The 26156-nt window shown below is 30.8% G+C and overlaps 1 protein-coding gene and 1 non-coding gene across 5 annotated transcripts; one reads left to right on the top strand and one right to left on the bottom strand.

The window, feature by feature from the left end:
* The first annotated feature begins 614 nt into the window (after positions 1-614).
* Positions 615-2682, top strand: LOC105329320 (uncharacterized). Of its 4 annotated transcripts, none has more exons than XM_066069223.1 (5): positions 615-1294; positions 1442-1597; positions 1712-1770; positions 2153-2285; positions 2451-2682. In XM_066069223.1, exons 1-4 carry the CDS (start codon positions 741-743, stop codon positions 2176-2178), a joined length of 795 nt encoding a protein of 264 aa, XP_065925295.1. In that variant the 5' UTR covers positions 615-740; the 3' UTR covers positions 2179-2285; positions 2451-2682. The 4 variants fall into 4 exon arrangements, with proteins under 4 accessions (XP_065925295.1, XP_065925296.1, XP_065925293.1 ...); XM_066069224.1 differs by lacking the exon at positions 2451-2682 and adding an exon at positions 1934-2044 and having other exon boundaries at positions 616-1294; XM_066069221.1 differs by having other exon boundaries at positions 617-1294; positions 1694-1770.
* Positions 2683-3171: 489 nt separating this feature from the next.
* LOC105329321 (uncharacterized) lies at positions 3172-6900 on the bottom strand. The gene is made up of 5 exons (XR_010708561.1): positions 5881-6900; positions 5327-5466; positions 4924-5109; positions 4659-4762; positions 3172-4460 (listed from the first exon to the last, which is right to left on the bottom strand). It is a non-coding gene; the product is annotated as an uncharacterized protein (transcript).
* Between the last annotated feature and the right edge of the window lie 19256 nt (positions 6901-26156).

Genomic DNA, 26156 nt, shown 5'->3' with positions numbered 1-26156 from the left:
AAATCAAGTGCACCTGAATTTAAATTAAAAGGCAAGTATAAACTGCTAATTAAAACTGTTTTATCTAATAGGATGTAATGATTGTCAAACATATACAATTTTTATGCCAAACATATACAATATCAAATCATTCTAACAAACAGTTTCTTATTGAACTCAATTTAAAACATAATATACTATATTCAGTTACCTAAACCATTCATCCATAAAAGATCGATCAAATGACAACTGATAAACTGATAAACTAGAATGCACATTCAAGCCTTCAAATTTGTCATTCATAGAAAATACAACTCAATTCTTTCAATACGTATTTCACGTATACAAAATGCAAAATGTACCATTACCTTCCACTGAGATAAATGTCGACAATAATCATACACATAAACCCATAGAAAGAATATACTATAGCTAGCCGGATGTAGTTTTAAGTTTAAATGGAAATGAAAAAAAAACGTCTTCAATGTAAGTGAAATGACTTGTATCTAAAAATTATTTAAAATTCGATAAAGTAAGTGCTTGTATATAAAGTGTGACCGTAGTAATGTTATGAGTGTAGAATGTATTGTTTGAGACCATCAACAATAACTGAATATTTTATGCAATTTAGATAGAAAACGGTTTGAAAACAAACGTTGTCTTTGAATAGTCCGTTTTCCAATACCCTTAATCGGTTCCGGTTTTTTCACTTATAATATCCGAGATCACGTGACACCAGACATTCCTGAGTTGTTTACGATATGGATAGCGGCACTTTCGATTCGATGAAGGTAAATGATTTACAGGAATTTTTGGCAAAGCGTGGCATAACGACAACGAATTTACGGAAAAAAGACCTTTTAGAACTCTGTGAAGCCGTTAAATTATTGGATTTGCCGGTAGATCCAGATTTTGCTCGTCAGTCTACTGCCGTTGATTTGAAGCAAAAACTGTCAAGTCTACCAATTTCGGACCCGTTTGTAGACAAAAACTTCACAAATGACTTCTCAGAAGTACCAACCAATTTCAATTTATTTGACATATTCGATTATCTTTTGCACAAAACATCAGATTATGATAAAAAGAAGTTGCGGGCTTATAAATCATGCGAAGACTACAGGCTGTTCATAGATGGACATGTCGAAAGTCTGACTTTCAATAAATGTGGAGACGCTGAAGTTTGTTTGTTTCGTGCAAAAGTTAAACCAACACAGAAAGACAAAACATATTGCTGTACAAAATTTTATCAACTGTGGTTCGCTATCAAGAAATCAACTGGAGAAGTCACGTCAGCCTACTGTACCTGTATAGGCGGGTTAGTACAATCCATAAAGTATTTAAACTATATACATGTACTAGTATTTATGTACATGTGCTTGATCAAACCAATCAGCTGATTGCATGTAATGAACAGTTGATATTCAGTGACATTTTGTGAAATGCATAAATTATATTATTTTAGAATGGATGGTGCATGTAGACATGTTTCTGCTGCCCTCTATGAATTGGAGGTCTATGAGATAAAGTCGGTTACAGATGGAGAGAACAAGTGGATGAAAAGGCCAAGAAGTCATGACTGTCCTGTGCCTATTAAAATTTTGAAGATTGTGAAAGCAAAGTAATAGTCACAAGTTTTCCATTTATTTTTTATCTTTTGTTGGTTTTTTTTGTTTTAATTTTCTGTTATTTTTGTATTCTTCTTGTTTCTTCATAGTTGCTGTTTTTTGCATAGATCAGGAGTGTTTATTGTTGCCTGTCTGGTTGATGATTTTAATGAATGTGCTCAAACAGGTAAATTCATGGACTTAAAATAATTTATGAGTACTAATCGATGTATAACTTTAAAGTTTACTGATTTATTCTAAATAGTTTCAAGTTCCATCAGTGTAACTAGTAATGTATTGTATGCATGTACATCAATATTTATTGACATGATTTTCTTTCATGTAAATAGATATTCTGTTTTGAATGAAGAGAAAGAAAACATTTGGACCAGTATGATCCAAGATCGGTTGATGACCGTAACACGATGGATGTAGCTATGTTTACTAAGAAGTTACTGCAGGTACCTGCATGTTTTTAGAGTAAACTACCTGTATATATTGTACGGTAATACATACATATGCATTGCAATCAAGACTAATTATATCTAAGGTTATTATTTGATTTTTAGTTGCAACCAGATACACAGGCAATTGATATTCTAGAGCATGATCCTATCCATCAGGCAGCTGGATCAGAAAATGTGCAAAGCCCATGTTTGGCTTATTCACTGAAAGAGCAGTTGGAAAACTTATCTAGTGCAGGTAAAAGAAAATTCTTATATCATATTTATTGTGAATTTTAATTTGTTTTCCTGAAATTTGACTTAATATTAATTATCATAACATTTAATAATTCATATTTTGCAGATATGCATCAGTAATAAATTACATGTAGTAAATATATATTTCATTTGTATTGAATTATAGTGTCAGGTAATAGAACTCCAACTGCAGCCCAGTTTCAAGAAGAACTTGGACACTTTACACCTGAAGTCATCAAGGATATAGAACATTGCACAAGGGGTCAACCTGAAAATCCAACATGGAAAGCTTATAGATATGGAATGCTGACAGCTTCTTATTTTCATAGAATTTGTAAAGCAGTAGAAAAGGGCTCTTGTCCACAATCTTTACTTAAATCAATCATGTCGAAATATGACTCAGATATTTATGTTCCAGCTTTAGAATGGGGATTAAAAAAAGAACAGGTTGCTTGTGACCTTTACACAAGAGCAAATAGGTCTGTACACAAGAGAGTAGTTGTTGAGAAAAGGGGTTTGTATATCGTGAATGATTATCCTTTCATTAGCCGCAGTGTAGATGGCATTTTCACTTGTCGTTGTCACGGGAAGAAAATTATTGAGATCAAGTGTCCATATTCTTTAAGACACATGCATCCTAGAGAAGTTGCCATTCAAAAAGGATGTGTAATTATTGGGAACAAATCTTTAGTTACTGAGAAATCTGAGTACTACCATCAAATGCAAGGTCAAATGGGTATATGTGGCATTTCTTGTTGTGACCTCGTGATTTACACTGAAAAAGGTATACGATTTACAACTCGATTTTGATGAAATTTTTTTTAGTGATATTGTAATGAAAATGAAAGAATTCTTTGACAAGTATTTATTTCAACATCTGTTGGCTGATGTTACAAATACATGTATGAAATGAAATGGAGATGCATTTTTTGCTCTACTATTTATCACAACTTGGAACATATTGATAGTTTATCTAAGCATACTCACACCCTTTCACTCTTATGCATGCAATGTTATAATTAAAAAAAAAAATCAGTTGTTTACCATGTTTAATATTATTTAAAAAATGTAATTCAAATTTGCCCAAAGTGTGTCAAAATATAGCATTCAAAATAAAATGGTAGACATGGGCACCATCATATTGTTTTATCATTTCTTTTTATCACTGTATAATTATAAACAAAGTGAAAAATCAAGGATTAATACATGTAACATACATCGCACATGTACTTTTGTGACAAATGCAAGCAATGTTACATGACAAACAAGTGGATGAATTTGCTTTTGTTTCAGCTATCCAATATGGCATTAGAACAAGAATTGTATTCTTTATATTAAACCATAAAATTTATGTAAAGATTTAAACATGGAAACAATAATGTGACCAATAATATTAATACATAACATAAAATCTATTTCACCAACTGACTATCTAAATTGCACAAAGCTGCACATAAACATACAACCTGGTCTAAAATTGGTTTTAATTTAAGTGGTATAACCCCCTGCAAAATATTAAAACATTTTAGGCGACCAATTGCTCTTTCAACATGAATTCTTGCCCTAGCTATGCGTCTTGTTTTTGTAACAGCCATACCAGAAAGTTGTTTATTAAATGCAAAAGGAGGTATGTTTAATGTGGCTCCCTTTAGTGCCAGGTTTCCTCTTATTAAAAAGCCACGATCTGCCATAATATCATCACCTCTTTCAATATTATCTAAAAAGCCAGATTCTTCAACAATGCGTTTATCAGAAATACTGCCTGTGAATAAATTAGACAAAAAACAAAATGAACCTTTTGGCGTTATGGCAACTAAAGACTTAAATGTATTATGATGCTTATAAGATGACCATGTTATTCTCTGTGAAGATGGAATACTGGGGTTTTGAACAAAAAATTTAGTACAATCAATTATACATATTGTGCTAGGAAAATATTTAAAACATTTAGGAAGGTTTTGTACAGTTTGATATCTGGATGGCCAAGAGATCAAGAATTTAAGTTCGAAGTAAAGAAAAGTAGTCCAAGTAAAAAAAAAAATTTGCTGACAGTTCCTGCCTTTACACCAAACATGGCACCCAAAGTTGTTGTATCTATGCCTCTTCTAAGTCGTATCAGTGTCATTACCATTTCCTCTAAAATACTTAAGTGTCTTTTTGGTCCTTTTCTTTTTGCCTAAGGAATTAATGTACTCTAATCATATAGTTAAATATTATAATATATAAAAGGTCTTTAACTTTTATATGAAAATCATTTAAAATACAAGCAACATTCAGAAAATAAATGTGAATAATCCAAGTTAACCATTGAAGTGATGTTCTGACTAGAATGTAAACTTGATAGTAACATGTATTTACTTATATATAACCTTACCTGGTGGTTTTCCAAGTTTGTTTCTTTTCCCCTCCAGTATGATAGTCTTAGGGCCTTTTCTTTTAGATAATTAAACAACAAAAAGAAAATTCCAAGAGACAGCCCTGTTAAAATAGAAGTAACAGACATAAAATATGTGATTAATAATCATCCAATATTAAATTGTTATATGTTGTGTGAGATAAATATATACAGCATACATGTGTAAACACCTACTGTGTTAACATACTTCAATAGAAAGTAAAATGTGTTATATTAAGTGTACCTGTGTAAAATTTACAAGAGTTATCATCTTGCAGGACATCTGAAACTATTAAGCCTCTTCTTAAGCTGCCCTGGTTTTTAAGGTGTACATCCTGATAGATGGACAGGTCCTCCAAATTAATGTCAGTCTGACACTGGACACTTGAAACATTTGTTATGCTGGTCAATGAGCAGTAAGCATGGTCAACTACATGTAACAAAGGGAACAAAATGTGCTATGATATAAACAAATACACAGCTTACACATTACATTTTCTACAAAATGAAAATATACCAGTTTATTCATAGCCACTTTTAGTTGCTGGTACACATATGTGCTAGTAATGCACAATTAGCTTTAAAAACCTTTAAATTTTTCTTGATTTTGTGTGAAAATTAATTTTGTAGAAATTAAGAATACATACTATTGGGGTGTCCTTCATTTCCTTTATTACAGGCACACATTCGACATCCTCATCATGTGCACTGGTGCAGGTGACAACAGTTTCTTCAGCTTCCTCAGCAGCAATTTCCATGTTTGCCCCCACATCCAAGCAAAATGCATCTATTCAAAAATCATAAGAAAGCCATTTAAAAATAGAATTAAAAATAAGATTGAGAAATTTGAAGAAATCTATTCATGCATTTTCTTATTATTTTATCAATGTATATGTAATACCACCAACGTAAGTTCTGAGTCTAGACTGCTTCTGCATATTAAGGTGTGATGATTGCAAGCTCAGAGTAAATGGTTAACATGATTACAGCAATCTGAGTATACGCGTATGTATAAGAAATAATAGCTGAGAAAGGTCGTATGATGTTAAATATACCTACTTTGAATAAATACAGATGTCAATTTCACCATATAATTAATTATATGTATATATCAAATTTCAGATACACGTAGCATTAAAATTCGAGTTATAAAAATACTGAATAATAATGTTAATTTTTGAAATAATGCTTTCAGAAGTACCATTCTTTATTTTCTTTTCCTCTGGACCCAAGACATTTCCACTATTTACTCTCACAAGCACCCTTCGTTTTCGTTTCTGTGCCCTCAGTATGTCCAAGGATGTCACCGCAGCAGGTATCGGGTCTGGGTGCTCTTCAGTAGGTCTTCCAGACAGGAAATGTTTCGAACAAATGTATGTGGACTTGTTTACATTAGCAACAGTAAAATTTTTCCTACCGCAAAGTTTAACCCATCTCTGACATTTTTCTAACTGCGTTATGGGTTTTGGAAACGGAAACCATGAAACCCCCTCCATATGCTCACCCTCGGCATAACGGGAATCGATTCTGCAAGTCCCCCAACAACAGTGTTTAACCATAATGACAGCGTGACTTAAAAAATAGCGCGCGTCGTAATGTCTGGTATCGCTTACAGCATTGAAAAAAAATGACGTCATGTCCGCTTATATCATGTATAATTGGAAAATCGACTATTATACATATAATCTTCTACACATCGTATTTTAGGCCGTAAATATTAAAAACAGCTGCAGATGTATAGAGTTAAAAGATTTACAAGTGAGTAATTGTTATAGTGTCATATTTCAGCACATGTCTGCTTTAGTTGATTAATCGTGACACTGTTTTTCACCAAACTCTTTGAAGCGGGGTTAAAAAAGAGAAGGCTATGATATACTATTACACATATTTTCGTCTACCACATTGCACGTGTTAGTTAACATGGTCAGCCTTTCGCCATGCTATGGTTTTTTTTAACTTAACAACAGTTAATTTTCTGTATGTAAAATAGTATCTCTCTTTTTCTCCTCTCTCTCTCTCTCTCTCTTTCTCTTTCTCTTTTTTCTCTTTCTCTCTCTGTAAATATATATTTTAGATATCAATATTCCAAATATTATTTAAGGTAGCTCCATACTCGTAAAATTCTCTGAGAAAAGTTGAAAAACCGAACTGATTTCGACTTAATAGACTTAAATGTCACCAATTGTTAGAAAAAATATACATGTCATCACACTTTTTGAGATGCCAGATAAATATAAACTAAAGCATACTTTAGCATTAGAAAAATGTATATTTTTTTTCTGTTAAAAGTAAAATCTTGTAGGCAGAAATTTGTTTTTCTTGTTAAATTTTAACGTCAACTTTATCAGGAAACTAAAATTACAAAAATATTTTAAAATTAATCGTTGGAATAAGAAAAACTATAGCATTTAGACATACAACTGAGAAAAAGGTCAGAAAAAGAGTTATTTCCCCTTTGCATAGATAAAATATATAAAAATTTGGAAATTTAGAATAAGATTAATTGCGAAAATATCTTTAACCTACCAATAATTCTAATTACATCCATGTGATTATATTCACATAAAATAAATAAAACTATCTTGCACAATTTTTAAAGAATTCAAAGTTTTACCAAAAAAAATGTGACGTCACAGAACACTGGATCTACTTTAAAGGATACATGAGAAACATTTATACAGGAATCATTGGTATTTGGGGTTAAAATAGTAAAGTTAATTTATAAACAAGGTTTACGTTTATGGTTTCGGTTATATTTGAAGTTGAAATCATCCAGAACAAATTGGATGAAGTCGTTCCTTTGCGTTAAGGTTTTGACATTTAGAAACACTTTCGAGTTATCCATATGCAAACAAATAGGAGCAAAGTGTAAATCTATCTATCACAATATATGTGTAGCTCTTTACTGAAGCTTCAATAAGGTGTTAAAATGCTTTATGATTAAGCTGAATACACAAAGAAAATCTCTCTTTTCAGCTGATAAAAAGTCAATGTACACCAAATCATTCTACTAAACAAATGCGGGGATCTGTACGAGTGTAGATTATTAACAATGCAAAACATAATTGAATGGATGAATTAAAAATGCTCTTCAGTAGCGACATATAAATCGAAAGTTATTCAAATGTGTTGCTTTGCAGGTAAAAGTGTAATAATAAGTTGACTCAAAACGATGGTTGGAACATTTTCGTGCCTGATATTTAAAACAATTTATCGTTATTTGATAAAATAAACAATTAGATATTGATTTTTTACATATCCGTAAAAAAAGGAATATGAAACAAAACTGCATCTTTAAAGAAATCAGTAAACTATTAACTAGATGGACTCTACAACAACCATCTTTCCACTCTATACAAATTCATAAGATTTGTAGTATGTCATTGTTTTAGCATTATGCGTGAATCTCAACAAAGTGAACTTAAGATGACTTTGTTAAAAAAGAGTTACAACTGGTATCCACAAACAGTATCCTCTTTCAATTTCTATCAATCATACAGTGTGTTTTTTTTTTATGATAAGGAATCCTATCTAGCATAAGGTCATATAAAAATATTGTCTTTTATCTACGTACATGTAACAGTTCATCACACATTTAACAAGTGGATGTTTAACGTTTGCTACTAAGATATATGGATACAAAGAACGTTTTGAAGAAATAATGTATAATAAAACTAAAAACTACTCTCAAAATCAGTTTTTGTACATAATTTTGAGATAATGATAATGCCATTAGTAATGTCCTTTATTCGCAAAAGTATAACTGTAATTTGGCAGTCTTTTAGCCCATAGTCAGCATTACACTTCTCACTCTATCAATTAAAGTAACAGTATGCAAATCAAAAACGTCAAAATACATATTATTTAAAAGCAGATTCATACATCATCTCCAAAATCTTCAGAGAGAATGCATTGGTTTGTTTAATTAATATATTGTTTAAGATACTGCTATATCAAATGAAATAAATACATGATACATATAGATAACATATTTGAACTATATAATATTTTTGTGTTTATTTCAGTATCTTCAATCTCATTGAATTAAGATGGATATAATTGTGTAAGATAAATGAAAAGCATCAACCATTTATTATAATAATTACTTGTTTATGATATATGCGATGATATAGAGGGGGTTTCAAATACTTCTGATGATGTTTATCTCTCATTTTTAACAAGAAAAATGTGTTGCCATTTGACACACTTGTTCATTTGCTTGATATGCAATACATGTTGTAGACGACCTATCAAATAGCTCAGGATTTTTTTGCAAGATCACTGAAGAATGCAAAAAATTTAAACGTCCTTTCAAGGGTGATTTTCTGGGGCATTCCAAAGCCAGTTCGTGGAATTAAAATAAATATAGTTACATATGCAATTTAAGGGCATCCTACTAACAATGAAAAGGCAAATCTAACCTACTACGCATTTTTACCAAATACAGATCTGTTAAAATTGTCGACAATAAATAAAAACAATTGTCGAATAAGTAAAATATCAAAGCATTTGAACAAACAATTCGTACTTAACTCTATAAAAAGATAATATACAGTACAGCTCACGAGTATCCCGACACCCACCGTGTAAAAAACACGGTGGAAAACGGTCTGTGTCGCACAGTGCACACAGTGTGACACCGTGTATGTGTATTGGAAAATTCAAGAAAATGCACCGTGTCGCACCGTGGCCGCCCGTGTAACTCCGTGGCCACTGTGTTACTCCGTGGATATCGTTACCTGAGACGTTGATAGAAAAAGCGTATGTTTAGAAATAAAGACATTATGGCTAAACAAGGGTTGAAACATATATATCCTTTTCATATTAAAAAAAAAAAAGGATGTCGACTTAAGTTGCACGGACCCAAGGCTGTTAACGTGAAGTTAATTTTTTGTGATCTGAAAACTCGATCGACGTAAATGGGTACCTTTTAATTCATTTGTTCTTAAATAAATTGAAATAAATTCACCAAAAATATTTAATAATCAATTAATATATAATCAAAATGCAAATCAATTTAATTCATCTTGTTTTTTTTTCTTAACACACGTGATGTTGTAACTGACGATCCTATTAAAATGTCGGGAGCTTAAACGTCTTATTTCTGCTATCTGTAAACACTTTCTGATTTATTAATTAATTTACAGCCTTACTTTAAACCAATTAAAATTGAGGAATGAAAACTTTTCAGATCTTGTTTTTCTAAAAACATGTGCTGTTGATGTGCTGTAGTAAATAACAACCCCATATTACCGGTGACTCGAATAATATTTATTTGCTATTTATGTAGCAATAAATAAACAAAAAATCACCTTTATATTATAGATTATAGATAAATACAATTTTAGATCTAAAAACTCTTGTTAAATTATATTCAAGCATTGTACATGTATTAAAAATATACCCGCATTTCATAAAATAATTTTCAACTTTATTTCCGTATAGCTCGTAATGGCCTCGTGATTTCACATGAAAAAATCTCTCGTGCGATGTACGGAAGCTGATCATATACACAGCATTGTCTTTCATCTTGGGTTCTATACACAACAGGTGTTATTGTCTGTCTTGTTAGGTGTCATTGGAATTTACAACTAACTGTGTGTATATTTGGGCGTCTGAACAGGTGTACTCGAGATGCCGTTATTCACACCTTTCCGCGAACACCTGTTTGGTAACTCATCACAACCCGTCGTGTGTATGGTCTGAATATATCTTACTTCTACTTTGTTAGTTCAATGATTTTTCCTAATCTCTAACAAACAAAAAAATTGTCTGTAGATATGTACACAAACAGCTACACGTAAGACTATCGGCGCGTGGATCCGGGGAACAATTTAGCAACTCTATAAATGCGGGAATTTCACAAAGTATTAACTTGCGATAAGAAATTATTTACCGGGTACACATACATGTATGTACCAAAAAACCTGATTGATTAAAAAGATGAATGAAATAATACCGGTAACTTTTTGCAAGCATTTAGAATAAACACAACTTTATTGATGTGAAATAGCGTCGAAATTTTAACGAAAAATCCTATTACATCGTGAACTTTACAAACTTTTAGTCATTGTGTTGAAATCGTTATTAAAACCATGGATCTAAAATAAATTAATTAAATTCATACAAATAGAACTCTTATAATTCTAAAATGATTGCACAAAAGTACACAGAGAGAGAGAGAGAGAGAGAGAGAGAGAGAGAGAGAGAGAGAGAGAGATATTTTACAACGTAATTATATTGCAACCCTCATGCATGCAGTATAAGAATGAAGAAACTAAACATTTCAAACACTGAATACTTCATTGTTAAACATTTTTCTATTTTGCGGACTTAAAAAAAAACAATAGAACGACATTTTTTCCATATCATGGAAGGAGCACGTGGTCTATCTCGCGGGCTGATTTGATTGACAGGGATAGCACGTGGACCTTGACTGCATATTTTCTATCGCAATTTTAGGGAAAAGGGTTCAGTATAAAGGAAACTATAAATCTAACTTATTACACTAAATTACAAGTAAAATGTACTTAAATTAAACACATACTGGTATTCCTCTCTCTCTCTCTCTCTCTCTCTCTCTCTCTCTCTCTCTCTCTCTCTCTCATATGACGATCATTAAACAATCAAACAGTAACTATTGCAATCCTGAGTAGTTTCTTGGAACACAAATAATTTCTAAACTCAAGTTGCTATAAAGATGAAATAAAAAATTATCAAGTACCGATCCACGGATTCTTAGCACCATGAATATGTACCGTGCGGTACTACATGGACATGTACATCACACATATGTATAAAAGAAAGAAAATTTGAAAATATATTAGATATAAAGCTGTATAATTATTTTATTTAGAGAAAGTACATTTGTTTTCAACAACCCGTTAGATTTGTTATCGTTGAATAGAGTATAAGTGAGAAAAGATCACAGTTATGGTTCTATGCACTATTGAAACTGCCAAACTACAGTAACTACGATTACTACTACGTTTAAAAACGGACTGAAACAAAACCTTATGGAACCGTTTATTTGAATTTTACAAAGGAAAAGAAAGTGTTAGTGTTTCAATTGATCAAACCTTTATGTGGGCGATATCGATTTTTAATATTAACAAAAATCAACCGTGTCAATCGCATACGTCTGAAAATTGCGTGCATAAAAATTTAATTTATTTCTATTTCTTTTTCTTTTTCTTTGATTCTCTTACGTACATGTACATCAATAAATATTTTATTCTTTATAAGTTTTATTCCTAAATCCTACTTTTTTCACAGGTAAATACCGCGTGTTACACCGTGTTATTGTCCGTGTTGCATCGCGTTGCACCGTGTCGCACCGTGTTTTTTCTCGTTTCGTGGCCGTAACAGAGAACAATAGATCAAAGGTACCGACACTTCCACGCTCAGCGTGGACTTTTAAATACGGTGGTCGGTGTTTTTGTCGGGATACTCGTGAGCTGTACTGTATAACGTTCTGTTACCCAAACTATTTGCTTATTAAAGATCGACCAAATTACCAAATAATGATACACAATAAACTAAAAAATAGAAGATTTAAGACGAAGTCAAATGCTAATTTTTCAAATCAAGAAACATGAACTGAATTTTAAATGCAATTTAGGTAGTAAGCGGTATAACATGTATAATCTATTACACATTCTATGTTTAATTTGAAAATATTTAAAACAGATGTAAATGTAAAGAATTTAATTCACTTAAGGATCTCTATTAGTATAGACTTAAATTTCAAATTATCTGCTAAAATTGATTAATCATGATACCATTATATACTACACTATCACGCATTTCTGTCGTGTACCACATGACGTATGGTTGTTAACATACGGCGGTCAGTTCTTTTGGCCTCAAGACAAGCTTAAGCTTTTTTTTTTACACTTCAGACTTTACTTCAGTTACTCTCTGTTATAAATGCATATGTTAAGAGTATGTCCCTCTGTGTCCTCGTATGTTACCTGTTTATCTCTTGTTGCTCTCCCATCTCTCTCTCTCTCTCTCTCTCACTCTCTCTCTCTCATATCATAAAAACATTTTATCACTTATTGTCAGGGTAAATATGCTTTACAACTGAGCTGGATACAAAATGCAGTTCTCTCCTTTAAGCCATTGAAAGATCAGAATAAAATAAGCATCAAGTCATCTTACAGGTAGGGATATATGCATAGATAAAACAAAATCATATTGATCCAATGGCGTGACAGACAAAACAAATGTTCTGGGTTAAATACAGCTTTTATGTAACGCCAGATAAAATGATTGACTTTTCATCGCGTGAATGTGCACGTAAATGTGTAATAGTCTGTTAACATGTGTATATATATATATATATATATATATATATATATATATATATATATATATATATATATATATATATATATATATATATATATACGAGGATCCTGTATAAGGTCAACACTGCGTCGGATAAACATAGCATCAATGTCGACCCGGAAGAATGTCAACACATCGGTGTTGACATTGTTCCGCACCCTTCTGGTTTGGTATGATCTGCTTACTGGATGTGGTTTTTCTTGTTATTATTCGAAAGATTGACATTTAGTTGTAAATAAAACTCTGCTTTGGTTTCTTTAAACTTATCTGCTTTCGTGTTTTTATCTTTGGAAGGAGGGTACCCTCCTCGGAAGTATATATCGCCACCTTGATAATCATAGTGAGAATGTCGACAGGCATGTTTTTTGACTTTCTTTTAATAATTCTAACTATATAAGAATAAAAGAATGAGTGCATACGTTAAAGTAGTTAAGAATTGATATAACCTGAAGATATCACAATGATTTTTTCAGTAATGTTTAAAGGACTTCGGAATTTCTATTTTAACAGGCTCTAAAACCGGCATTCAAACTGTATATACATTTTGTGACGTCAGGCGGTTTATTCAGCTTGAAAACAATGGCGGACTAGGCTAGTTCGCTTCAGGAGAATTTTTATTGTTTTCATGAAGTTTGCGAGTTCAATGGAGTATTTTAAGGTTACTTTTTGTTCATTGGTGTTGTTAACGTAAGTATCTTCATTAATTGTATTCTTGTGATCATGCTTTTAGCTATATTATTCGTATTTTCGGTAGGTAATACCTCCTTTGTTTACACATGAACTACACGCTAGAAAGTAACAGTTATTTTTCTGGGTTAGATTTTCTCTTTATCGCCACTATTCCTCATTTGAATCTGCTGTAAAAAAAACTTTATTAAAATATTAAATTGTGTACCGTGAATTACATCGATTTGCGTCGTTCAATTAATCTTAAAATATGATGTGTGTGTCAATAGCATACTTTGTTTACCCATAATATTGGAATGGAAATAGTTGAAGTTGTCATACATATAACAAAACACAAGAGATCTAAAATAGGATTTTTGCCGATCAATATTTTCTGATTTTGCAATTTTGTTTGACTACAAGAATGTATTTCAGATGCAAGAGAATTATTCGATAAATGCAAAACACTGTCCTGGGTACAGAAAATTATCATTTTTATGTGACAATTATCTTTAAGGGTCAAAGAACGGTTTAATTTTTTCTTTATTTGTCATACATTTATCTATCGTCTTAATTTGCCAAATATATGAAATATAAACCCTAAGCTTTTAATATTTCACGTCTAATTTTCAAGAATATGAACCATCTAAAATATTCCATACATGCATTTTGCGTGAAATCAATATGATATAAAAACATTAAATGGATTGTTTTGTGATAAATATACTCTCACAAGACGTGTTTATTTTGTTATTTATTGTAAAAGAAATATCTTCAATTAATATTAAAACATAGGTGAATGTAAGTTTTTTTCTTCATTTACAGTTTTTACAAAAATATAATGACGTTCTTAACAGAATAAGTTTTTATACGCAAAAACGTAGGTTATTTTTTGAAAAAACTAAAAATGTTCATTCAATTAGAGGAGAAAAAAATTCTGGTTTTTTTTACTTTTTGTTGTTGAAGCAGGGTGTTGCTGAAAATTTTAAGTCAAGTTTTTTTTTTATTGGGTATAACTGATTTAATTTTGATTATTTAAAATCGGAGTTTGATTATTTATAATCGGAGTATAGATATCCACTAAATCTAACCAGAAACTAGGAATAGTACATGTTCTTTATTCCTGTTTTTAAAATGTAAACAAACGAGTTGCAGTCCTTGTAAATGGAATGCCGTAGTCTAAAAATAACTTGTAAACAAAGTGGCAAAACACGGGAATTATCTTCCCTTCACCATTCCTAGCACACGTGTTTTGGCCGGTGAAAATAATGTGGCATGTACATAATTTTTCTGGGTTTTCTTTATTATGGCAAGTAAAATATCCAAATTCCTTTTTTTTTTAAAGCGAGGAAACTTCAAATTCATTAAAAGCCGTCACAAAACCAATATTCACTAAATGTTTATCATCACCATAACCACCATAGTCACCAGAAGGACTTCAGCAAAAATTAATTGCTTAAGAGAAATATTGTGATGACTGGGGTATGCAAGTTAATTTCAATAAAACCAAAGTTATCATATTTAACAAAGCCGGGAGAACAATGAAACATAAATTTTGTTTCAAAATTTCCAATATTGAATGTGTACCAAGTTACAAATACTTATAGGCATTCATTTCACAGCATCAGGGGCTTTCTCACTGGCTAAGGTTGAATTACACAACAAGGGATTGAAAGCTTATTTCAAACTACGGAAAGATTTCCTGAGTCTAAACCCCGGGATATCCACTAGATTAAATGTTTTTGACCACACTATAAAGCCAATTTTACTTTATGACTCTGAAATATGAGGAATCCTTAATGTCAATAACATAAAAATAAAACGGTCTAATGATATATTAATACAACAGTGTTATAACAACTTAATAGCTGAAACGTTACATCTCAAATTTTGTAAAACCATATTGGGTTTGAATAAGAAAAGTATGAACCATGCTTCACATAGCTAAATATGTAAAAAGTGTACACTTAATATAGAATTGAAGATAAAGACCATTTTCTTATCAAATGCAGCAACGTTACAAAGGAAAGAGAGAAACTACTGATTTCATTTCATCTAAAGCAAAACATTTTACTAGTTTGCAAGATAAGCAAAAATTATTTTGGATTTTAAACTGTGAAGAATTAGATATATTTCACTCTCTTGGTAATTTTTTACAAAAGGCATTGCCTTAATTTGTATTTCCTGGTCAAATATTGAGTTTTTACTTTTTAATCATATGATAAACTATTTCATGTTTGTATGTACATTTGTATTTTGACATATTTATGTATGGTGTTAAACATAAATATACAGAGGACATTGTATTGAGTGTATAGAACCATATATATATATATATACTAATTAAATGTTCCTGTCTGTCCTAGCTCTTTCAATCATCCAACTCTTTCCCTCTCGTACATGTTTATTGAATGTTTTATGTACATTGGATGCTGTATGTACAATCTTCATGTTGCCCCTTGAGGGCCTTAATTGGTAAATAAAGAAATTAAAATTTGTACGATTTTTATACCGTACGAATATTATACCGGGAATCATGTATGTAGAAAATTAAATATTTTTAAAAACATTTTTTCCCGTTTCTTGCATTTTGATTTGTGGTTTTTTCTTTAATTTTAATTTTAAAAAACCCTATTTTATTTCAGATAGTTGATCCTGTCATATGGTGTGGCTATTGATTGAAGTACTTGATGAGTCTTGAAATTAAGCAAGCTGATTTTGTACTACAGTCTGTTGCTACTGAGTTTTCCAACACCAGAAATGAGTTTCAATTCCTGATCTTGATACATTCAAAAATTTCAATCGATGGCCAACGGATTTTTTGAACTTGTTTTATTCAAAAAGGTGAAGGCACATTTTTGCACCTGAATAAATTCTTCATTATTACAGTTCAATTTTTTCTGTAATATATTGTTCTGTGATATGATTTTTTAAGTAGACAAAAGATAAACCAGCAGACATGTTCACAAAACTTTCCTAAGTTGTGACTTAAGAGTGTTACTCACATATGACTTAGGTAAAAAGTTTGAAAAACCCTTAGATCAGCTTAAGACATACCTTATGATGTAGATCGACGGTATCCTAGAAAAACCTTATCAAAAAAATTATTTTAAAATATTATATTCAGTACTTTAATTTAAGAGACTTTTATGGGGAAAATCACTATGAATTTTGACAGAAAAAAATTAATTAACACGATAAAAACCAGTATATTTCAATTTGTATACATTTTTTAAATAAAGGTATCTATTAAGATTTACAAGGAAATTAGTAGCTAGTAAAACATGAGAATAGAATACAATCCAATGATTATTTTAACAAGAAATTTTCTTGAAATTAGACACTCTTACCATACGGGTAATACACGAGAAGGCACCTTTGCATAGAATTCATGGGGGGGGGGGGGTGATAAAATCACTTTAAATTTGCAATGAATAGAATATTAATGTTAGTTACAAGTATGATTATAAAAAAAATTGGTATTAATCTACCTCAGAAATACATTACACAAGTCAATTTCAATTCTTTATTACTTTAATCTTTAGAGCTTACTAGTATCAGTATAACATATGTATAACATGAGGTGGTAGTGTATTTACAGGAGAACTTGTGCACGTACAAATAATAACATATACTATACTATATATACCGGTTGAGAATACAAAACAAAAGACTAACAATTATGTAATACAAATAGCATTCTTTTAGAAATGAATTTGCCAAGATCTTTAACAATTTCAGTATTAAAAGTTGAATTAATTTAAACATAGAAGGTTTTTTTATAATAATATTCTTTCATGTTTAATATGCGCAATGTTCTGTTTAAAGGACAAAGAAATAAAAAATGGAATTCATCTTCAACACTAGTTTTGCAATTTGGACAAAATCTATTTTCTCTATTTGTGTTATTATATCTGCCAGTTTCAATAGCCAGGCGATGTGACGATAGTCGTTATTGAATTATATATATCTGTAATTTAAAATGGGAATAGGTTTTCCTAAATAGTATTGAAAATGCATATCATCGATAAGATATTTGTAAAAGGAACACTTTTTCGAATTTTCAACATTTGCAAAAATATCTTGTTTGGCCTGATCAAAAATTCATTGTTTAACAAGTAGTAAATACCATTGTTTATTTTTTGGTTAGTCCACATATAAAAGAAACCGAGGTCAATGAGAATTTTCTTAATATCGAAAACCCAGTTTTTATAACCGTGTTCTTCACAATTAATATAATTAACTTCGTAGCAATGTCTAATTATACAATTGTCACTAATTAGACATTTTTCCAAAACGTAATAATGTTAAACATTCTATAATGTACAAGGGGCACATGGCCTAATCCAGCATATAAATAAGCAGTATTTGTATTTTTCTTAACTCCGAGAACTTGTTTACAGAAATTCTGTATGAAGTGTTTCAATAATGCAACCAATATTATTTCCCCATATTTCTGAACAATAATTAACAATCCCGCCAATAAAACATTCCCCGTATATTTTTTGTAAGCGCAAACAATGCCTTTCTACCTTGTTCAGATAATTGTTTTTCAGTTTTAGTAAATTTGTTGTTAAAGTTGAAAAGTATTCCTAAGTAAGTGAATTGATTTACAATTTCTCAAACATCATTACCAATGTGCCACCACTCACTACCTTTTACTCTGTCGTTGTTTCTGAAAACACAATTTTTTACTTAATTCATCAAACAAAGCTGCAAGTCTCTTCCAATTATTTTTCAGGAACAAAATGAAAATGTGAAAATTATCTTGCATGGCTTATACTAATTAAAGTAAATTAACTCTTTAGCAAAAAATATTTTCATAATTTATTGGTCAATTTGCAAAGCAATAAATTTAATTTATTTAAATCAATGTTATGATTAAATAGATGAACAATTTTCATTTTCGCCACACAGAGACAATATTTTGTAAAAAAAAAAACAAAACCAAAAAAAAAACAAAAACGAAAAAAGAAAAAAAACCAAATTGATTAATTCATAAGCTCACAGTAAGGCACGTAGCAACGGGGGAGGGGAGGGGGGTTGGTGGTCCATCTTTTTATTTTTGTCAATGTACTGTTTTGTTATATTCATATATAGAAAAATATACGTACAAGCTAATGTGTTGTATAATTTTTAAAAGTATCTATAAAAGGGTTGTAAGGTGATGAGAATAAAGATTTGAACACCCTATTCTACCGATCTTTACAAATAACATCAAAAAACACCAAATAGTTCGGGAAATCGTGATTTAAACTAATGCTGATCTAAAGCTAGGACGACGAAATGCAGGTTCCTGAATTTAGGAGAGCTTAGAGAAACTGATCTTAAACTAAACTGACGTTTGTTAAGAGCATGGTCCTAGGATAGGTTCATGAACATGTCTGCTTGCTTTTACATACTCTTGATAGCCATATATTAACTCTTCTACTACCATATCATAATAGTCCGCTAGTGTGTCATATGGAGTGTTATAATATTTATGAAATAGATCCCCGAGATCTCATTTCCAATTTGCCCACACCTGGCGGTGTCCTTGCCAAGGTGTTACTAAAAAGTATCTTCCTCTACATGGGGAGTAGCCTATGTCTTAATCTGTATAGAAAGAGGAAGCAGAAAGACAGCTTCCATTTGAGTATCTTTTATTCAGATACAACATTTTAACAATAGATATTCATATTAATTACAATTAAGTTTATCAACATTAATATTCAATACAAAAATCTCTGAAAATTAAATATTAGTTGAACCCCATGGATCTCTTAACATTACTTGTGAGAATGCGCACAAGTGCAATGGTCTTTCCTGTATAAAAAAAGGAGACAGAAAGACTACTGGAGAGCTGTGTTTTCCTTGCCTCCATTTTATACGCACGGACATTCGCATCCTAATAAGTAAATGCGTCCATACTAATGATTTGACGCAACGTAGTCGGCGATAGACGTTTATTTTTATTTTATGACCCAGCGTCAACAAACTCATCACAGCACTTCATTTTACATTTCTTAATGAGCAAAAACAATTATACGCTATCTATATAACGCGTGTTCTTTAACCAATTTCTATACAATTTCCGTTATGATAACTACATGAAGCTACAGCATTGTCACGAGACTTCCAATTTAGCTTCTACTGAATCATTATTTGAAAACGGGATGAGAATCTTTAGTTAAAAGGTGGGAATTTGCTAAGTAAATCTTGTGCAACAATATCTCATCTGGATAACGGGTCTTCCAACAATTTTTTTGGAATTGCCATGGGTACCAATTGCGCCCCATTGTTAGCAAACCTATTTTATATTCATATGAAGCAGAATTTGTACACGAGAAGAAGAAATAACTTGCTGTGTCCTTTAACTCGAAATTTGTGTAAATCGATATACCCCAGTAAACTCTCCATACAGTACTTTTTATCAAGATAACATAATTCCTAGAGCTAAATCTGATTCAAATTGAAAAAAAAATCTTTAATATTTCAGATGCTATTTACTTATAAAAATAATTTGCAACTGATATTTTAATATCAGCATCTTTTTGTCAATTTTGAAGAAACATTTCTAGTAATGGCAATAATACAAAAGTTCCGAAATATCTTCTTCATGACAACGGAAAAAATATAATTCATACAAAATGAAATTAGACAGTTGTTATGTAAATTTTTATTTACGCATGCTACCTAAACTGTGTTTGGGAAAGGAAAGAAGATACGTACGAATCACTTTCATGCTTGTTTGTTTCTATTGGTTTGGTTTTTTTTTGTATTTAGAGAATCTTCATAATTGGGTTTTAAAATCTTTATTTATTATGGATACAGTGATCATGTTCATAAAAGTATCTTAAGATATTAAAAATGTCTTAGGATAAATCTTATGACATAATTTTGATACAATTCGTTTTTTCTTAAATAAGATATCAACAAAATATAATGTGAAGTGAAATCAAACTACTCAAATTTCAAATAGTATTGTGTCTATCATAGATATATTGAATATTCAGCTACTCTATAAAATGTGACATTTGATCTACCAATGACGTTTAGTCATTTTATGCGCGCCGATTTCGTATTATCATTACATTTACGTATACATTCAGTGAATATGCTCCCTAAAAAGTATTTTTTTCCACTCAGTTTAGATATCAACGTGCCATTGTCACCTTATACTTGGAATCGAAGTTCTATGGTCTGAGACATAGTGTTAAACACTCCTTCTAGTAGTTATTAGATACAAAATCCAACCTATGTAACTTCAGATTTGGGGAAGGGAGGGGATTTCTAAAGAACTTGAAGAGGAACCGTCTTGGAGTTAAAGAGGAAACGTTCGATTTCAAGCTTTCAAGTTTTTTCCTTGATATATGTACATGTAATGATATTCATTACGTGATCATTAATTTTAAATTGTGTCCAACTGACCGCTATTCATCAAATAAATATAGATTAATTTTTATATTAATATACGAATTTTCTCTCCCGTTAAGATATTAATATTGATACTTATATTATTATCATCATTTTACTGATACATTGAATTAGATAAAAAATGTTTATTTAGATCTTGAGTGATTCATAAAAACTGAAAATCTTCTGAAATTTTCAAAACAGATTTTGCACTCAATAATACATAAGCCATGTGCAAACATAGATGGGGTGTAGGGTCGGGTCGTTTAAAATTCAAACTAACTAAAATCAATAGGTAGAGTTACTAAAAATAGGTCTTTGAACCACCCACCCCACTCCCAGAAAGCAAATTCAAATATGATGCATCCCATATACTCTCTCTCTCTCTCCCTCTCTCTCTCTCTCTCTCTCTCTCTCTCTCTCTCTCTCTCTCTCTCTGCAACCACTATTGAAATAATTTTTTCCATTACAGATGAGAATGAATTTCATTATAAGTATCACTTTTGAACCACTATTCATAGGTGTTAAGCCTCCGCGGCCGTCCGTTACTGCAGTAGCCGTCATTCAATATGGCGATGACCACAAAAGGCATAACATTTTCAAGACGATAACTTGCTAAGTAGAAATATTAGAACACGTTTATCGCCGTTGACGAATTATAAATATGAAGTGATGACAGGTCATTAGTACTTACATATTGAGTTTTATCGACGTTTAAAAATGCAACGATGTCAGTAACTATATCATTTGATGACGGTAACTACTGATTGATTAACAAAAGGATTGTTTGCAACTGCCTAAATGATTGTATTGATACCATTATTGTTGCAGTTGAATATATATTTTTTTATTGGAGATAAAGTTACAATACATCAATTATTATTATAAATATTCAATTTAAATACGGGGAGCATTTGTTATACATCAAGTAAAATTAAGCAGACAGCCGCTATAGTAATATATTACATGAAGGAACAATAATAGAGTTCAAGTCTTATTATAAGCGCATTTATGATAGTTTACAATTTCTTTAAACAAATTAGCACACTGTATGTTTAAACCCCATCCCCCTCACCAACCAAACCGACGGAAACATTATGCATATGTATTGGAATTCAATAAATATGTTTTACATGTATGTCAATTTTTCAACTTTGAATTCAATTATGTCGAGTAAACTACTAGTATACGGTAAGAGTTATCTGAACAGAATTCCACCATCAGTATGAATACAAGTAAATCAAATTATCAACGCTTTTAAACATGTGACCAGGTTCATAAAAGATCTTAAGATCTATCCGAAGACTTGTCATGGGATTTGTCTTAAGACATATCTTATTACCACGCTTAGAAAGGATATAAACTGAAGCTATTCTAAATTAAAATATCTTAGATAAACTGTATCCTTTTAAAAATGAAAATATCAACAAAATATGTGAACAATTAATGTGATTGTCAATCATAAACATACTTGAATATTAAGCAAATACATTTTCAAAGATCCCTAGTGTGGTATTTGATTCACCAATGCTCAATTTTGTATCACTCATTACATATTTATCAGTCATTCTCATTTATGTGACTCGATTTTGAAATATCATTGTCGCTCAAGTTAAGATCGTTCTTTCTTAAAGTGAAGGGATAAAATTATACATGTTTTGCAGGACATGTAAATGATTTTGGAAGTTTCTTTCCAATTTATATGTAATAAATCGCCGTTTGAAATGCATTATTGTTATTTCAACAGCCGAATTATAGATGGCACAGTGGTTTCCATACGTCACTATATAGGCTAATGATAATGTTTGTCCTTTTTTTTTTATTTTTTATCTTTTTTTTTTTTTTTTTTTTGCTATTGAAGTAGACAAATGAAAAAATGAAAATATACATTTTTGATGTAATAAAACCCCATCATTCAGAGACTAACGTTTTTGCCATTCGTCAATATTTTTTAATCAAGGATTGATAAAACTTGTCGCAGTGTTAGCATTACCTACCTACCTCCGATAGAAACTAAGCCAAAGACGATATTGTGTGAATAAAGTTTCATTTGAATATATCTTTTTGTAGGCATTTAAGTAGATGATCAGTTTTTACTGTATGACATTTGCGTTGGTAAAAAAAATCGCCATCTTCCGATTCTTTTCACTGTAATATGAATATGGGTTAACAAGTGCTTTCGCTTTTTCTCTGCGTAAACAATACACTCTAAATAATCCTATCCTATATATCCATTGGGTAGTTATATAGCTTAATTTTTGGCGATATTCAAAGTTAATAAAGATGTGATGTAAAAAAAAAACCAATAAAATATATGACTTTTTGTTAACAAGTGTTACCGTGAACAAGCGTTGCTTTCTTTTATTTTCGAAACGAATATTACTTATCGAGATTTTTCAAATATCTAGGCAGCCGTGACGTAACAGTAAAGTAAAAACTACTAGTAAAAAAAAATTTACCACAACAGCAGCATTTTTGAAAGATCGCAACATTTGTTACTTAAAGTTTTTATCTTCATGTGTACTAGTACATTCGACTATAGATCATATGACGTTTATGACTTTTTTTTGACAATGCACATACATGTATTGAGAACATGAGTATACAAATCATTATAACGACACCCATTCAAAGCTGTATATATTTTCTTTTTGGTAAAAATATGCACTGACTCTAAGAGCAATGGTAACGGATGATAAGGAGCTTTGTTATGTATAAAGAAGTTATAATACAACGCCCGTTACCGCCTTTATTACACAAAGATACAGTTTTAAGTTATTTCTTTATCGGGTAGGTGTTTTCATTGTTTATATATGTAAAGACACATTTCAATATTTATCTTGTATAATGATTTATAAGCAATTAATTCAACATGAAAAGTGTATTGAATGAAATAATTGGTCACGGTGTATTTGCGGTTCTATATGGAAGGGGGAGGGGTCCGGATCCCAACTGAAAAATTATATCTACCGTACATAATAAATTTATCGAAAATAGGCCCCTTCTCTCAGCAAACGAAGATAATCCTCGGATCCCCCTCTTAAAGAAATGTGGATCTGCTCAAGCTAATCCAGTAATAATTTAGATTGAAAACGTCATATAAATTCGTCTATAATATTTGCATTCTTAAATGGTAAAATCTATATTAATATTCTTAAAGCAGTAAAACATTACCTGATTTAATTTAACATGATTTTTTTCCTCAGCGGTAATTTACACAGCAGAAATGCAAACGCCGGTATTGGGAAAAAATCAAGGGCAAAAATAATAAAATGAGAGAGGAAAAGTAAATTTTAAATGTTTTAAATTTTTTGTCAATGAACGTTATTATTAGCAATATTGAATTGCCTATTGAAGATATACTTACCTGGTATCATATAAAGGAATGTAGTTTAGAGTTTCGTTTAACATCCGTTACTTTATCTTTTCATTTTGTACCACTCAGACATATATATGTTTCTCACATTAAAGTAACTATCTTTGAAATGGATCTTTGTATGTAAGCAAATTTGCCTCAATTGTCCTCGGTTTTAAAGGTTTTACATGTAGCAATAGACTGCTCTATAATTTAAAAGATATATAGAATTAGTGAATTTTTAAACTATTTATTTTTTTATTGCTGAAAAAACCCACGGTTTTTATAAGATTAACATCCGTTACTGTGATTTCACCCCCCCCCCCCCCCATGCAAAGAATCTGAGCTAGATTTGTAAATTAAAAAAATTATGTGGGGAATATTTTCAGAAAAAGTATCATAGATGATGTTCTTTTGAAAAACAAATTATTAAAACAATCTGGCAAACTTATTTTTTTAACAACGTAACCAGTGTTATGGAGTAACAATTCTGAGAATGACTGTTATACGTTTAGTAAAAAGTGTGTCCCTTTTTGTATTTAAATTTTATCTCCCATTTCAAAAATCAGCAAGGCTTGGTCACCTTATTTAGAATCGAAATCCTCCGAGACCCGAGACAGAGTTTCAAAACCTCCTACAAGTAATGGTAAGATACACATTTAAACTCTTGTAACTGGATATATTATATTATATGCCGATCAGGCCGCATATTGTTATTTTTAATAAAATACAAATTACAAAAAGGCTCATTTAGATCTACATGTAAATATATAAGATGGAAAACTTTCTGGAAATATAGAAAACGGGAGAATCACATATTTAGTTTAATGAAAATAGGCATCGCACCCTCCCGAAAAGCAAATGTAAATATTATTAGATATTATCCCTGGTTACCAACCATCCCCTCCCGCAAATATTTCCGCAAATAATTCATTCATATGTTGTTTGTATTATATTTAGACTCAAATACAAGTAAAGAAAAATGTATACATGTAGGTAGGTGTATTCAGTGAATCCATCAACTGTATCTCCCAATAACATCCAAATGCATGTACATCTAGATTTATTGTTTGTGTGCTTATTTATATCCCAAAGTACTATTACATGATGTATATATTAGTTCATCTTAGTTTTAGAAGTGCTGGTTCACAATCTACATGCTTACTGTTGAGTTTATTGAGAATAAGACAGCTGGTGGGATGTCTTAAATAAAGTGAATTAGATATAAAGGTTTACATGATATTTTGTTCTGATATACGACGCAAAAAAGCACTTTTCCTGAATTAATGCCTAAATGTATATATTGCTACTGCAGTATTTATTTCAATGCAGTTTACATTTCTACACAGATTTGATTTGAACATATTTTATTGTGTAATTACACAAGAGGATTGGAAACAAGTTCTTACAACTTACGTGTTCCTCTCCTGATGATAATACATACAATATACACAATTATCATTTTTATGTTACATGTTACTTATAGTTATATATAAGTAGTAATATTCATAAATATGCATTTACAAAGTATTTGCAAATATATAATAAATAGTGTTGGCATACAGTATAAAATAGCATAAACAAGAAAAATTAGTTATTAAATCCTCCAGACTTTAATAAAATTTTGAACTTCTGAAAAAATAAAGCAGTTTGTATTACAAGACAAATTGTCACTATCCCAATAAATCAAATGTGAATTAATTAAGATT

This window comes from Magallana gigas, chromosome 8, assembly GCF_963853765.1.
Source record: "Magallana gigas chromosome 8, xbMagGiga1.1, whole genome shotgun sequence".
Taxonomy (NCBI): Eukaryota; Metazoa; Mollusca; class Bivalvia; order Ostreida; family Ostreidae; genus Magallana; species Magallana gigas.
This window is presented reverse-complemented; position numbering and strand designations above follow the sequence as displayed.